The sequence below is a fragment of the Podarcis erhardii genome (genome assembly GCF_964252035.2).
Source record: "Podarcis erhardii genome assembly, chromosome: 6".
NCBI classification, from domain to species: domain Eukaryota; kingdom Metazoa; phylum Chordata; class Lepidosauria; order Squamata; family Lacertidae; genus Podarcis; species Podarcis erhardii.
In genome coordinates, this window is record NC_138510.1 from 80,985,580 (window position 1) to 81,000,620 (window position 15,041).

Below are 15,041 nucleotides of genomic sequence, written 5' to 3' on the forward strand. Positions count from 1 at the left end.
ACCTGAATAGCCCTTGCCGTTCCACCTGCTGAAATGAGGCTTGAAAGAAGCATTTATGTTATGGTTCAACATAATAACAGGTTGTGGTATGTACTTGGTTACAGTGTGTGTCTGGCACCTAAAACAGTTTGCAAATGTGCCCATGGACCCAAAAAGATTGGTGCACCCTGGCATGGTGAATAAACAAAAGAGTAGAATTTTTTCATAAACTACTATTCACATGGTAGAAAGTAGGAATAAGTATAAACTATTAGTTATTATATTGAAATTATTTAAACAGTGAAGTGACTCAGGACCTAACTTTAGATGAGGATGTTACCATAAAGAAGCAATGCAGCAGAAGCAAGAAGCAGCTAAGCCAGCTGCTGGTGGCTGGAAAGCCAAACAGGATGTTTGTGACTGTTACCATGGCAAGAAAGGGGCAGTCCATTCTCCGTATTGAGCACCGGATGTTAGCTCAGTGTGTGTCATATGACCTGTACAGGATGTACATGGGTGGAGTTTGAGATTCTCTCTGTTGTTTGTGAAGAGTGCAGACATCTTTATCTGTATGGCTGCTAAAGACAGAAATAAAGACATGTAGTTACATTTCTGTCTGTGTCTATTTCCCCTCCCTGGGGATATGCAGGGAGGAGGAGAAGCAGTGGTGTGTTTTTCTCACAGTCTGGGAAAAATCGCCGATACGGACCTCATCTGTTTTCCTGCCGGGAGTCGCAGGAGGGAGGTCAGCAAAGGAATTCAGCCGGTGCCTGAAGACTGGCACATCCCTCTGATCGAGGCAGAATTCCAACAGAGGATACATAGCATGAGGTCAGAACAGGATATTAATCCCATTAAAACTGTGTGCAGAGTAGACGCCTAAGCCCAATTCAAATGTAGCATTAATATATGATGAGTACAACCTTAGTTAACACACTCCCCAAACCTCTGCTTCCAGTTATAGAATACAGCAGTTTGACCACTGCATGAGAACGCTGCAAACTGGTTTTGTGTTCAAAGCAGATATAAATGAAACCACGACAGAACTGTGACTTCAGATTCTGGTTTGGAAACAGAGGCTTGCACAAACTACTTTCTGCTGCAATGGCAAACATCAGAAGAAGCAAAACTTGAAGCAAACGCTTCAGATCTCTTTCCCCTTGAAGCTAAAGGGTTTTGTGTGGCTCCTTCTAATAACAAACCACATTTTTGTTGTCCCATCTGAATCAGACCCAAAACTGTAGACCTATTCAGGAGTTCTCAAAATGTATCTGTATCTGTGGAGCAAGTGCCAGGCCTGCACCAAGCAAGAAGATCAATAGGGGAGTCATAAACCCAGTTGGTTGAATGCAGTTACTATCCTCCTTGGTTACAATACTCATGCAGAGTTCCCAGCCATGGGGAGGATCGTAGGCACATTCAGTTAACCACATACCTACAATCCCGCCTTAGATATTCATGCTCAATAGGGGAAAGTCAGGGGAAGAGAAGCAGGAGTTAATTATATTAACGTTAGCTGCATTTACTAATTTAACAAGAATGTGTGTACGATACCGGTACCTGTTCCTACACAAGAATAACTAGAATAAAATAACAGACCTATGAAACAAAGTGAGACAAGAGAAAGAAGTGGGGATTTTAAAAGCTCTCAAGCAATTGCAAGGAAAAAGGAATGCATGTACATGAATTAGAAACTGAAATAAGCATTAGAAAGGGGTGTTAGGCAGAAAAGAAAAGAAAATCATAAACTGACAAAACAACAAAGACTGTTTGATGGGGAGAACTGAATGGGGAATAGAGAACAAGATAGGAATGTCAAGATAATTTTGTTTAATTCTATGCACACACACACGCAACTAAGTCCTGCTGAATTCAATGAGATTTATGAAGATGGCCAAAGGCATATTTTTGCCTGAGACAGACAAGATGGCACCCCGCCCCATTCCACATACAAAAGCTGGTTGGACTGGCAAGTAGATCTTACTTCACCACTGCAGACAAGGCAGAACTGGAGAATTGTAGAGTTGGAAGGTACCTTGAGGGACACCTAGTCCAACCCCCAGCAATGCAGGAATTGGTTGCCCTCCTCTGCACACATTTCAGATTGTCAATATCCCTCTTAAATTGTGGTGCCCAGAATTGCGGTGCCCAGACCACAGGTGTGGTCTGACCAAGGCAGAATAGAGCAGTACTTCTGTTGATGCAACCTAGAATAGCATTCACTTTTTTTGCTGCTGCTGCATCACACTGTTGACTCATGTGAAGTTTGAGGTCTACTAAGACCACCAGATCCTTTCCACATGTACTGCTGGCAATTCAGGTGTCTCCCATATTACAGTGTGCTGTAGGCAATACAAAGTGATAGAAAAACTGCCTGATTTAAGCAACATATGTGAGAGTGTCCTATTTATTTTCCTACAAGCCTCAGCTGCTAAATAAGAAGCTCTCGGAAATAAGAGGTGAACATCTAAAATGAGCAAAAAGTGACGGGCTCTTCAAAATTAGAGCCATGAGTGGATATAATGAAATCTTTTTGTTTGTTTGTCAACAGCATTAAAAGCATTCCTTCCTCCTTATCAGATATTGAGTGTTATATGGACCTACTTCGCTTAAAACAGTGCAATTTTGTTTTTGAAGAACATCTACAGATCATCTGGCAGTTTTTCAACATGCTTCCATTCCTTATGTCTAAAAAGATTCCTTATGTCTAAAAAGATGAATTTTATATACAGTCGTACCTTGGTTCTCGAACGCCTTGGTACGCGTATGCTTTGGCTCCCGAACGCTACAAACCTGGAAGTGTTCCAGTTTGTGAACATTCTTTGGAACCCAAACGTCCGACGTGGCTTCCGGTTGAGTGTAGGAAGCTCATGCAGCCAATCAGAAGCCATGCCTTGGTTTGCGAACATTTTTGGAAGTCAAACAGACTTCCGAAACAGATTCTGTTTGAGAACCAAGGTACAGCTGTACATTGTCAATTGCTGATCAAGTGGTAATGAAGACATGCTTTTGAGTGGGGTGGGGTGTGCAAGTGTGTGCACACACAAAAGAAGGAGAGAGAGAGCACACATTCAAATGACATAAATGTTATTCATTCTGTCCACTGGATACCCACCCCATAGTCCAGGGATGGGGAGCCTGTGCTCCCCCCAAAGGTTGTTGGCCTACAATTCCCATCAGTCCCAGACAACATGGTTCATGGTCAGGGTTTATGGGAGTTGTAGTCCAGTAACACCTCAAGGACCAGGGGTTCTCCAATTTGACTACATTCAGAAGGTTGTTATTAGATGTTAAGGGAGAGGAGAAGTGGGAAAGCTTAACCCTCCCCCTGCCTATTGCTTTTCCGCTGCATTCCCCTTCCGAAACTTCTTCTCTCTAGTCATTGTTCATTGTCTATTGGCCCTGTTTAGGGAATTCTGATGCTGTATTGTTTTTATATTCAGTTGGAAGCCGCCCAGAGTGGCTGGGAAATCCAGCCAGATGGGCGGGGTATAAATAATAAATTATTATTATTATTATTATTATTATTATTATTATTATTATTATTACTGCACACACCCAGCCTTTTCTCTTCAAATATGAGCCTTTCCCCTAATGAATTTTCAATGTTTGGTGGTGATTCAGGTTCTCATGCCAAAGCCTTCCATTCAATATCGTCAGGCCCCAGAAAGATATTCTAACAAGAGCAACATTGTAGAGGAAAATCTGTTAAGAACTTAAAAGTTTTTTTCACAGAAATTCTGCTCTATAATCTATGGTTTTAAATCACACAAATTATTCATTTAAATGCCAAATGCAAGATTAGAATTACATGTTTATTAATTCATGTAGCCGAAAACAGCGCAGCCAATGCAAAATGTCTGTTTACAAATCAATCGCTCACTTACATTTTTAATAGATGTTTGAGCGGTGATTTGATTTAAGGACAGGCAGTCAGGAAGTCTAACTAGACCTGTTCATAAACCTGTCAGCAGATCCTGTTTCTGCTTAGCTGCAGGGAAACAAAACAAAAAAAAAAAACAACAACAAAAACCTAGCTAAAAGCATTATCATATTAATTGGTTCTGTGTCAAAAATGCAAAATGAAGATGTTTTTAACCTCCTGCTATTCCTTTGTTATTAAATGACAGCAAATTCTAATGCTCACAGTTGCCACATGCTCTGTTCCCACTTGCTCTGTTGCTCCTTTGGTCCAGCGAATTTTCGGATTCTTTGTATGGGTACTGAAGAGTTGTATCCAGACTTCGGAAGCCTTCTTTGAGAGAGTGGTGCTTGTAATACTCCACAAGTTCCTTCCAGAAGACAGGGGGAAATAGAACAGAAATCTTTAGTTTGTGCTCTTCTCCCACCAGTATTTAAGGCACAGAAACTTTAATGCAGCTTTATAGAAATAGATGCACCCAGTTCACTACCGGTGCATGAATAGTACTGGAACTGTGTCAGTACTCTTTGCTTGTTATTGAAGAGGTACTTGTGTGACGAAAGATGGAAGACAAGGCACATCAATTACACAAACAGTACAGGTTTAATTCATACATGAGAGATATTGCATTTGCATTTTCAGCATTCAGGAATTAAGCTGGAGGGCATCTTCATACGTGAGACTGGCCTATTTATCATAAAAAGCAGGTGGGGGTAAGCGTGTCAGCTTCTTAGTGAAACAATTCTCACATTAAAAAGAAAAAATATCCTGCACACTGAAACAAGCATGCCAAGCTAGAAACATTCACCATGACACCTACATTTCTATGCAGAGGGAATTGTGAGCCCCTCTTCAGGGGTGTAAGTCTTAACATATGTATATTACTTTGCCTGGCATTTGTGACTTTCACCTCACATTCCTTTTCCCCATGTGGTTATCACTGAGTCTACACTTGTATTTTTCCTTGTACATACACTTCAGGTGTATGCGACATATTTTTCTCATATGGTTTGGCTTCCTGATACACTTACAAACCATTCACATGATGCTTTGACCCTTGGGAAGGCCATTACTCGTAATGCACACCAGGAACCCATGCCACACAGGTAGAAGTCTTTGCATGCGCTCAAGCCAGTGTGCAAGTAAACACAAAAACTAAAACTGTGCTGAAGTTTCTCATTGTCCGAGATCAGCATTATCCAACTCCTAATGGTCAGCTGTAAAAGTTAGCAATCATCATTGGTAAAAACACCAGTGACAAACGTACTGACTAATCCCGAAGCAGTAATAACAACCCACCAGAAGTTCTCCTGCGGCTTAGAAAGTGAGGAGGTTTTAAAATGATGATAAAATGAGGTTTTCTACATGTACAGTTTTGCAATAAGCAAACCAGACACTCCTGTCCAGTTGCTTTGTAGTTACATGTGCTGAAGTTCTTTAATGTTAACTCCTTGCTCTAAACTCTCAATTGTTATTGAGAATTCTGTTAACTGTACGATCAGACCATCCAAGCAAACAGCCTTTTGTTTTGTCAGAACCTTATTTTTGTGGGCCAACTATTGTTTCTTTCCGATATTTTATATGGCTGTTACGGAAGCATGAAGAATCTTTCTGAATTTCAATATGAATTGGCCCTGATATGGCTGTTCCAAACTAAGGTATCAACCAGGTTTCATACTTCCTGAATCTTCTGACTCAGTTCTCCACTTATCAAAATGATTGTTTAAAATGCTTCTGTTTAAAGAAAATCATTTTTAGAAACATGTATTGAAATACTTATCTAAATGCTGATTTAAGAACAAAAATACAGACAGTAGGGAACAGACTTATGAGCAAACACATGCAGAAGTGACAAGCATCAGACAAGAATCAGAAGAGACTGATTCTTCCATCCCTAGTTACTGCCCTCCAGCCCAATTAAAAACCCTCTCTTGTTCTCAGTTGTGTTGCAAGAAAAAGTTGAATTTTCATGGAGCAACACAATAATGTGCAGGCATGTGGCATAATGAATACATTAGAAGGTGAGAAAAAACTCAGTAAGCAAATGATCTTTTTTTTTTTTTATGCTCATGAGTCATGCCGCTCATAAAGGAAACTCATATATACCAAACTAATTCTTAATTGAAGCTTCCAAATGCCTTTGAGCTCCTCACATGCTACTGTATGATCATATGTTCCTTAAAATTAAAAATGACATGGTAGAAAATCCTTTTCAGTATATCTTCTCACAAATGTAGGTATATACAACGTGCTTAAAACTGCACAGGCGACCCAGAGCTTTCCAAACACTGACCACAATCCAACCAAAGCTATACAGTTAAATTAATTTTGATTTCTACTGCAAGAAATTCAAGTAGACACTTAATACACTTACTGGAATGAAAGGGACTTAGAAGTGTTTAGCTTTGGCTCGATCATTAAGATCGGCTCAGTTTTGAACTGCTTATGGTCTTGCCAGCATTAAAACCTTCCCTACTGATGGGTTGATTTTCTCCCCAAACACAAAAGCTGTCATAACACTATTTCTGTTTTACCTTTATCTCTACAGTGTGCAATAGTATCTTTTCTGCTGACGGCAACATATGAGAAAAGTAGCTGAGAAGAAAATCGCAGAAGGCCTCACGTGGGTTCAGTTTCTTATTAGACATCAGCCCTATTCAGGTGTTTGAGCAAACACATAAGGGCTTAAACTGTGGAGGAAGACAGGGGTGTGTATACCAGCCCAACTCCAAATGCCCCACATGCTCTGGCACCACATTAGACCCCCATGCATTCAGCTGAACACGCTCCAATGATCCCTGCGGTCAGGAACGCTTCTTCTTCAATCCTTCATTTTTAAAACACAGCTGGCACACTTCGGGGTACATGTCTGCTCCCTTCTCTTCCACAGTTTGCCTGAAAGCCAAAATAGGGCTAAGTTGAATACTGCGTGTGCCCATGTCTATGTGTGTGTTGAACATCTGTGTGCAAGGAAGCTCCAGTTCCCCTTGTCAAAGGATTGCTTCCCTCTTCCTGTGCCTTTCAAATGTTCCCAAAAAATGGCAGGTCAGCTGTCTGTGAACATGCCACCATCTCACCTCCCCACTTTCTGCTGGCTTTCAAACAGTGGGAAAAAAGGTTGGCCTACAAGATTCTTATTAAGCACACAAGACATCAGGACTCTTGGAAACAACAACTGCTAACTTTCAAAGAAGATGAACTATGATAAGAAGGGTTTTTTAAAAAAAATAATTCATCAGATGGCATTAAGAACCAGTCAAGGCAGCATCTCCTGTTATCTTTGGAAGGCATAAAGCACACTTTCAAGAGCCACCTGTATATCAGAAGATGAATGCAAAATGAAAGGTGATGATGGAACTATAAGTCTGAAAGTGATAACTGTAGCCTGCATGTCTGCTCTGCAAGACTGAAGCGTTTATTATAATTCACGGCTGTATCACATGATCTTGAACAGCATGCACCACTGTGACTCCCCAAAAGTTCAAGCAACAAGACAAACTACAGATTCCAAATTCCCCTTTGAGAGTCAGTATAGTGCAGTGCTTTGAGTGCCAAAGACCACAGAGGATCCAGAATCGAATTCTCACTGAGTCATGAAACTCACGAGCCTCAGTACTTCTCCCTCCCTCCCTCCCTCCCTCCCTCCCTCTCCCTCTCTTCAAAACCCACTTCACAAGGTTGCTGTAGGGCAGGTATAGGCAAACTCGGCCCTCCAGATGTTTTGGGACTACAACTCCCATCATCCCTAGCTAACAAGACCAGTGGTCAAGGATGATGGGAGTTGCCGTCCTCAAACATCTGGAGGGCTGAGTTTACCTATGCCTGCTATAGGAGAAGGAACCTGCAAGTCACCCTGAGCTCTTTGGAGCAAAGCCAGGACAAAAACGTAGTAAAATCAATCAAGATAAATTATATAGCATTTCCAGATGGCACTTGTATTGAGTTGTGGGGATGCTGTCATTTTCTGGTTCTACCAAATAGTTCATATGTGAACATTTTCAAAACCCCAAGATAGTCAAGGCACAGTTGTTTTGGGATTTTATTGGGGGCACACTTCAGTCTCATGTTCCAAATACTTTTCAGTATAAAAAAGTGCTACATGCATTCAACTTCTGCCTCCAGGGCAAGTGCCAGTTTGACCCCGTGACCATGGGTGCCTAGGGCTGTGGGTGCCATGCAGCCCTGTCACCTAAATTTGTGGGTGCCTGGTTCCTTCATGGGGAATTTTGCGGGTGCTCAGGCACCCAGGGCCCCAGGGAGTTGGCACCTATGCTCCAGGGCTTGGAAGAGCTACACTCTGGGGTTTGTTTCTTATTCAGGACTCAGGATCGAAAAGGTTTTTGGCATATAAGACGATCTGCCTTGGGCTTTCATTGTGGCCTTCAAAGTCCTTTACACAACTACAAAGGAGTAAACTGAACTCAGTAGGACTTGCCTCTGAATAACCATGCAGAGAAGCAGGTTTTAAAACACATTTAACAAAAATTCTCCTGCCTGATGTAAAGAAGACCATTCATTTCTAATGATAAGCTAGATGATCCTACAAATAACTTTTAAAATCTAAAGGAAGAGAAGCACGTACCTGCACCCCTTGCACGACTCTTTTCTTCACTCGCTCGTCTACTTTTAATTATTTATCTTTTGGGGATTTTAGTATCTTACATTTCAGGGCAACAGTTTGAAATTTTAGAATTCTAAATATTTGTTCTGACTTGCATTTATGAAGGAAATCAAGCTCAGCCGGCACACCCTCCCCTTGGTTTTTATTCTGGAATCCCTGCAAGCTCCAGTTAGCAAAGATGTGATAATTGGGGCCCCACCCTAAGCACTTTTCCAGTTTCTTATATCTCCACACCTCATTTGCATTAATCACTTAAACAAACTTTAAAGCCTGCCTGGGCCTCCTGTTGTTATCAATTCACTTGAGTCAGAGAGAAAAGCCACTGCCAGAACAGGGATGGGCAGCTGACCTGACCTCCTTGCCAGTGTTTTTGTGGACTGCAAGTTAGGTGGGATGCTTGTTTTGGGATAAACATCATCTGAGTTACAGAGGCAATCAAACATTTAACTGGATCATTTCTATCATGCCCTTATAATCCAAAGATCTCAAGACGAGTAAAAACAATTTCAAGGAAATTGCAATACTGATAAAATCATAAAAAATAACTCTAAGATACACCACAAATATATCCAAGGAACATCAGTGTTAACTCCCAAACACCTGTGTCTAAAGCCATCTTTTGAGCTGGTGACTAACAACAGCAGTGACGATGCAAACCAAATTTCAAGGGATTGGACAGGCATAGGCAAACTTGGCCCTCCAGATGTTTTGGGACTACAACTCCCATCATCGCTGACCACTGGTCCTGTTAGCTAGGGATGATGGGAGTTGTAGTCCCAAAACATCTGGAGGGCCAAGTTTGCCTATGCCTGGGATAGAAAGTTCCAGAGCTGGGATACTACCATGGGGAAGCCCCACCCCCACCCCACCTCCCAATGCACAGATCCCACTGATGGGACACAAAAGATGGCCAGCCTGACTTATCTTAACTCCTGGACAGAGTAATTTAACACAATACAAAAAAAATAGCAAAACCTAAATGAAATCAATATGTTCCCTTCCATCACACAACGTGATAATCATTTATTCTGGGTGAACTTATTCTGGAAAACTTAATTCAACACCTCATTCTGTTACATTTTAAAGGCTGTAGTGGAGGCAACACCTCCTAATAGTATTAGTTGTCACTGCCATAAAGATACAGGGATCTGGGAAGAATACAAGAGACATTTTTAAGAAATCTCTGAAATTCCTTGTACAAGCCGACTGAGCATGATCCCTGAATTCTGGTTATGCTAAGAAGTAAGTTCAGAGATCAAAGCAAAATCATAGAGTCATAGAATTGTGGAGGTTGAAGGGACCCCAATGGTCAGCTAGTCTAGTCCAACACCTTGCAGGGAAGGGATCTCAATTAAGCATCCATGACAAATGACCGTCCAACATCCAAGGAAGGAGAGTCCACCACCTTCCAACAGAGTCTGTTTCACTGTTGAACAGTTCAATGTATAGTCAGAATCTTCTTTCTTGTAACTTGAAGCCACTGGTTCAGGTCCTATCCTCGGGAGCAGGATAAAGCAAGCTTGCTCTATCTCCCATGTGGCAGCCCTTTAGATATCTGAATATGGCTATCATATCTCCTCTCAGTCTCCTCTTTTCCAGGCTAAACATACCCAACTCCTTCAACTGTTCCTCTTAAAGCTTGGTTTCGAGACCCTTGATCATCTTGGTCACACTCCCCTGCACACGTTCCAGCTTGTCAATATTCTTCTTAAATTGTGGCACCCAGAACTAGACACAGTACTCCAGGTGTAGTCTGACCAAGGCAGATTATAGCAGGACTATGACTTCCCTAGATTGGGACACTGAACTTCTGTTGATGGCAGCCTATAATAGCATTAGCTTTTTTTGCTGTTGCCTCACACTGTTGACTCATGTTAAGCTTGTGGTCTACTAAGACCCCAAGGTCCTTTTCACATATAATACTGAAAAGCCAGATGTCCCCCATTTTATATTTGTGCAGCTGGTTCTTCCTGCCTAAGTGTAGAACCTTACTTTTGTCCCAGTTGAAATTCATTTTGTTTGGGCCCAGTCATCTTGAATCCCAATTCTGTCTTCTGCAGCATTAGTTCCCCTCCCAGTTTGGTGTCATCTGCAAATTTGATGAGCATCCCCTATTCCATCATCCAAGTTGTTTATAAAAATGTTTAGCATAACATCTAATCATTCCGTTCTTTCAAATCACTGCTTTTTGCTTTGCACAATGGAAGCATAATGCACAAACTGCTCTCTCATCAGCAATTCATTCAATATTCTCATTCTATTCAGCCACTTTTAAGTCTCTAAAAGCAAAATCAATGAGGGCAAGCTTTAGACCAAATAAGCAGAGGGGAAATGTACTGTTATTTATGAAACACAATAATCGCACGGTTTGACTGGACCAAAGCTCCACCCCAAATGATTGCTCAGGACTACTTCAGATACAACAATTTGCATAAAAAAGGGGAAGAATTGGTGACACACAAACTTCTTTGGAAAAGTCCCCATTTAAGACTGCACCAAAGTAGCAGGACAAAAGGAAGAATGAGTCATCACATCTAATACCACTACCAAACAAATCCCTGAGAAGCAAATTCAGAAACTGCAAGAATATATAACTCATCCATCTCTTGGTTACTGAGAGACAATAGTGTTTGTGAACATAAAGGGATCATTAGTGGACCTTCTTGAATTTACCCAATCCATCAAAAAACTGTTTTTTGACAGTTTCCATCTCAACAGTGAATTCCACTGATTATTATGCATTGTTATGAAAACTACTTAATTTCTCTATCATAAACCTGCTGCTACAAAATCCACACATTGGGAGAAAAAAGTAAACTATATTTTTATTTTATCTGTGTTACAGATCAAAATAATTCTAATCATCTAGTAGGATGGATTGCCTGGACATTCATGACTAAGTATATTATTAATATTTTAATTAGTATAATGAAACACCACAAACTATGGAATGTTCCTAGTAGGACAAATCAAAGAAAAAACTAGCAGTATAGAGAAAGACTATATCCTGTATTCTTGACATGTTTGTAGGGTGACTCATTTGCTAGGGATAAAACTATATAAATAAACCAAGGCAGTTTGATCTGTTTATCTGCAACGTATAGAGGCATGTTGCTTGATGACCTCGAAATGTGTTCTGATAAAGGGGAGTCTTTTTCCACACAGGGCTGGGGATGGAGGGGCTAGGCAGCTTTACAGCGCTTGGTCGCATTTGTTGCCTCAGTTGGAAGAGAGATTCAACTTTTTAATTACCACTTGATCACCAGGATTGTGAATGCAAACAGTCTTAGAAGTTAACCAATTCACTGAAGCCATATTAAGTATTCGTCATGCATTCTAACAGTAAAAAAAATATACTGACTGATTTAGCATTGTTCCAGTGCATTTTTTTCCCTAGAAATACAAAGAATCAGTTTTCAAAAAGATAAAGTTAGATGATATATTCGCAAAGAGAGAAATCAAAACTGATGCTTACCATTAAACTTTTAAATTTCCTATTTTCTGCAATGTGAAAAAAGCATTCTCTTGTGAAAATCTTTATGTGCTTCACTTCATTATTGTACCTATGGGCAATGAATAACATGAATATAAATGTGTTTTTAATCAGCAACAATCAATAAATTACTTGAGGGCATGCCCCACCACTACACAAATAAATTCTTAAGACAAAATGTATATCCATGCCAATACACCCTTGACACCTAATTAACAAAACACATTTATTAGGGTTTGTCTCAAGATGCAGACTCAATTCAGATTTTAGAAAAGGCCTCCCAGCAAGATCTGATTATGGGATCCTGTAATGCTGATTGCATTCAACTTCATATTGACAAAACAGACCAGCAGCTTTATTTAAAATTAATATTCCTTAGACGTTAAGCTTGTTTCCATTTGCAATCAATTCAAGGGAAATATTCTATTTGACTTCAGTTGGTAGTCAAATCAATTTTAAACATTTTCTAGTTAAAATGCAAATGGACCAGTAAATCACCTTATGCTAACTAGCATAAAGTCATTTGTGTCCTAACTCATACATTAATTAGTGCACTGCACCACAGCCTCCATTGAACAGATTACTAACAAAAGTGGATGCCTGAAGATTAAAGGAAATGAACCTGAATGGCTTTGTGGGAGATGAAGAAGGATGTTCAGACTGAAATGCAGCACAGTTGCAATGCAAGAGCATTTGTGTCTGTGCAGCAGTAGATCCCGACTAACACACACACACACACACACACACACACACACACACAGTGTGATTCACAAACAAAAACGGTTCACTGCATATTTAACTATCCTTGTGCTGGATTAGGGAACACTGACCTTCAATAAAAGTTTCATGAGTTCTATCAGCAAGGCAAAAGTACTTCTCAAACCATCCAGATTTCCATAAATGACAGAATATATTATTTTTCGCAAAATGTAACTGCAGCAGGCCATGAGAATGTTGTCTATTGGTCACATCTATTCACACAAGAGCTAAAACAATAATGGAAAGGACAAATGCATTTGCAGGAGGTGGGAATAAATTCTCACTTACTTAATGCTAATGCTGATGGCATATTCTCCCGATTCCGTAGTCCTATACCGCACTAAGTATGTGCTGTTTACCCGGTTAATAAGTTCAGTCTCTGCTTGCGGCCTTTCCATCATTCCAGCATACCTGCAACAAAGTGTGTGAAGTTACTAACTACACTTTCCTTAAAAATGGACACTAAGCAGATGAGCCAAAGGCACTTTGCAGGGGCACATCTGTGAGCTGAGCAGCTCATAGCTCCACCAACCCCATCGCAAGCAAGGCTGGGGTTTTCGGCTGGTTTGGCAAGCAGCTTGTGAGGTGGCGTCGTGGGGGAAATTAAGATTTGCTGAAGTTTTGTGGCATGTGCCCAGGCCCTTCCACATAGGTCACCGAAACAGAAACCTAGCACTGAAACAGAATAAATGATTGCACCAGCAAGAATCATGAGCTTGGCTAGAGGTGGACCATGAACCTCCTGATATTCATCAGGAACTGATACCCACCTCTATTAAGTTGGTTGCTACATACTCAGTGGTGAATCCAATTATGGGAATTTCATTCACTCGACTGTGTTACATTGTTATTATTGTTATTGTTATTAGCCTTTAATGGCTTAAGTTTAGACAATAAAATCATACAGTCATCCAAATACATTAATAATCCAAACACATACAGTGGTACCTCGGGCTAAGTACTAAATTCATTCCGGAGGTCCATTCTTAACCTGAAACTGTTCTTAACCTGAAGCACCACTTTAGCTAATGGGGCTTCCTGCTGCTGCTGCGCTGCTGGAGCACGATTTCTGTTCTCATCCTGAAGCAAAGTTCTTAACCTGAAGCATTATTTCTGGGTTAGCGGAGTCTGTAACCTGAAGCATATGTAACCTGAAGCTTATGTAACTTGAGGTACCACTGTACAATATATAAAAGACTAGATAGACTGTGTTGCATCGTACTAATTGCGGACTTAGGATTCCAGCCAATGGGCTGCATGCACAGAACCATTTCACATGTGTGGGGTCTACAAAGGTGTTTTGTACATGAAAGGCATGTCTGCTTACTGGAGTGAATGCAATGGCACTTTGCTTCTATGATTAGAACAGGAATTCCAGTATAGGTACAATCAGGGCTTTTTTTCAACCGGAACTCAGTTCCGGCACCTCTCGGGTAGACACCATTGCCATTCTAAGAGAATGAGGGAGGTGTTCATAGTCAGTTCCAGCACCTCTTTCCCTAGAAAAATAGTGCTGGGTATAATATACAGATTCCTTCATTGCAGTTTAACCAATATCTTAGTCATTCCAAAATGTGCCAAGACATAATAGTGTAACTTGCAATAACACTGCTGTGCAATAATAATTAATGGCTTCTTTGAGGTTCTGGATGAGTCTCCTTCACCTATCAGTGGCTTGCGAGGACCAGTACTTCTGCTGAGTTATTGTATTTCATCAGAGATGCATAGGAATCGCCTGTCCCTTAGAAGAGTTTTGTGTGTGAGAGAGACAGTTGTCAAAAGTTGGAGAAACATCACATGATATGCTTGCATATACCACATGATCCTGATTTATCACCAACATCATTGTGAATGGCCATTCAAACATAGGAAGCTGTTTTATATTGGGAAACTAGTTAGGTAAATGTCTAAGCAAGAATTGAACATGCACAGCTGATGGAAACAGGAATTGATGAAAAACTATTAGAAATTAAGAGAAAGTATCTTATTGTGACCAGCAAAGGAGGGAGGGGAAAGAAGCATATTGAAGGTGTGTGTGTGGAAAAGTCCATTTTAAATTTTGTGTTAAATTTGAATTAATTTGTTGATAATTTGTTAAAAATTTGGAAAATGAATACCAATTAGTTGGCAAGAAAGGAACCTGTTTTATACTGGTAAGAATATTGGTCCCTCTATTATCTATGCTGATGGTGGAGGCTTTCTAGGGTTTCAGACAGGGAACCTCTTCCAGCCCAAGCCAGAGAGGCCAGGACTGAACTGGGGAGCTT

The 15,041-nt window shown here is 40.6% G+C and overlaps 1 protein-coding gene across 4 annotated transcripts in view; it reads right to left on the reverse strand.

Annotated features, from left to right (window-relative positions):
• Positions 1-15,041, reverse strand: part of VAV3 (vav guanine nucleotide exchange factor 3) — a 216,209-nt gene that overhangs the window by 13,712 nt on the left and 187,456 nt on the right. For all 4 annotated transcript variants that reach the window (XM_081865819.1, XM_081865816.1, XM_081865817.1 and 1 more), the window contains exons 23-25: positions 13,063-13,185; positions 11,998-12,085; positions 4,127-4,271 (exon numbers count right to left, since the gene is read on the reverse strand). In XM_081865819.1, coding sequence (XP_081721945.1) covers positions 4,127-4,271; positions 11,998-12,085; positions 13,063-13,185 — 356 coding nt within the window. The remainder of the gene's footprint in view (positions 1-4,126; positions 4,272-11,997; positions 12,086-13,062; positions 13,186-15,041) is intronic.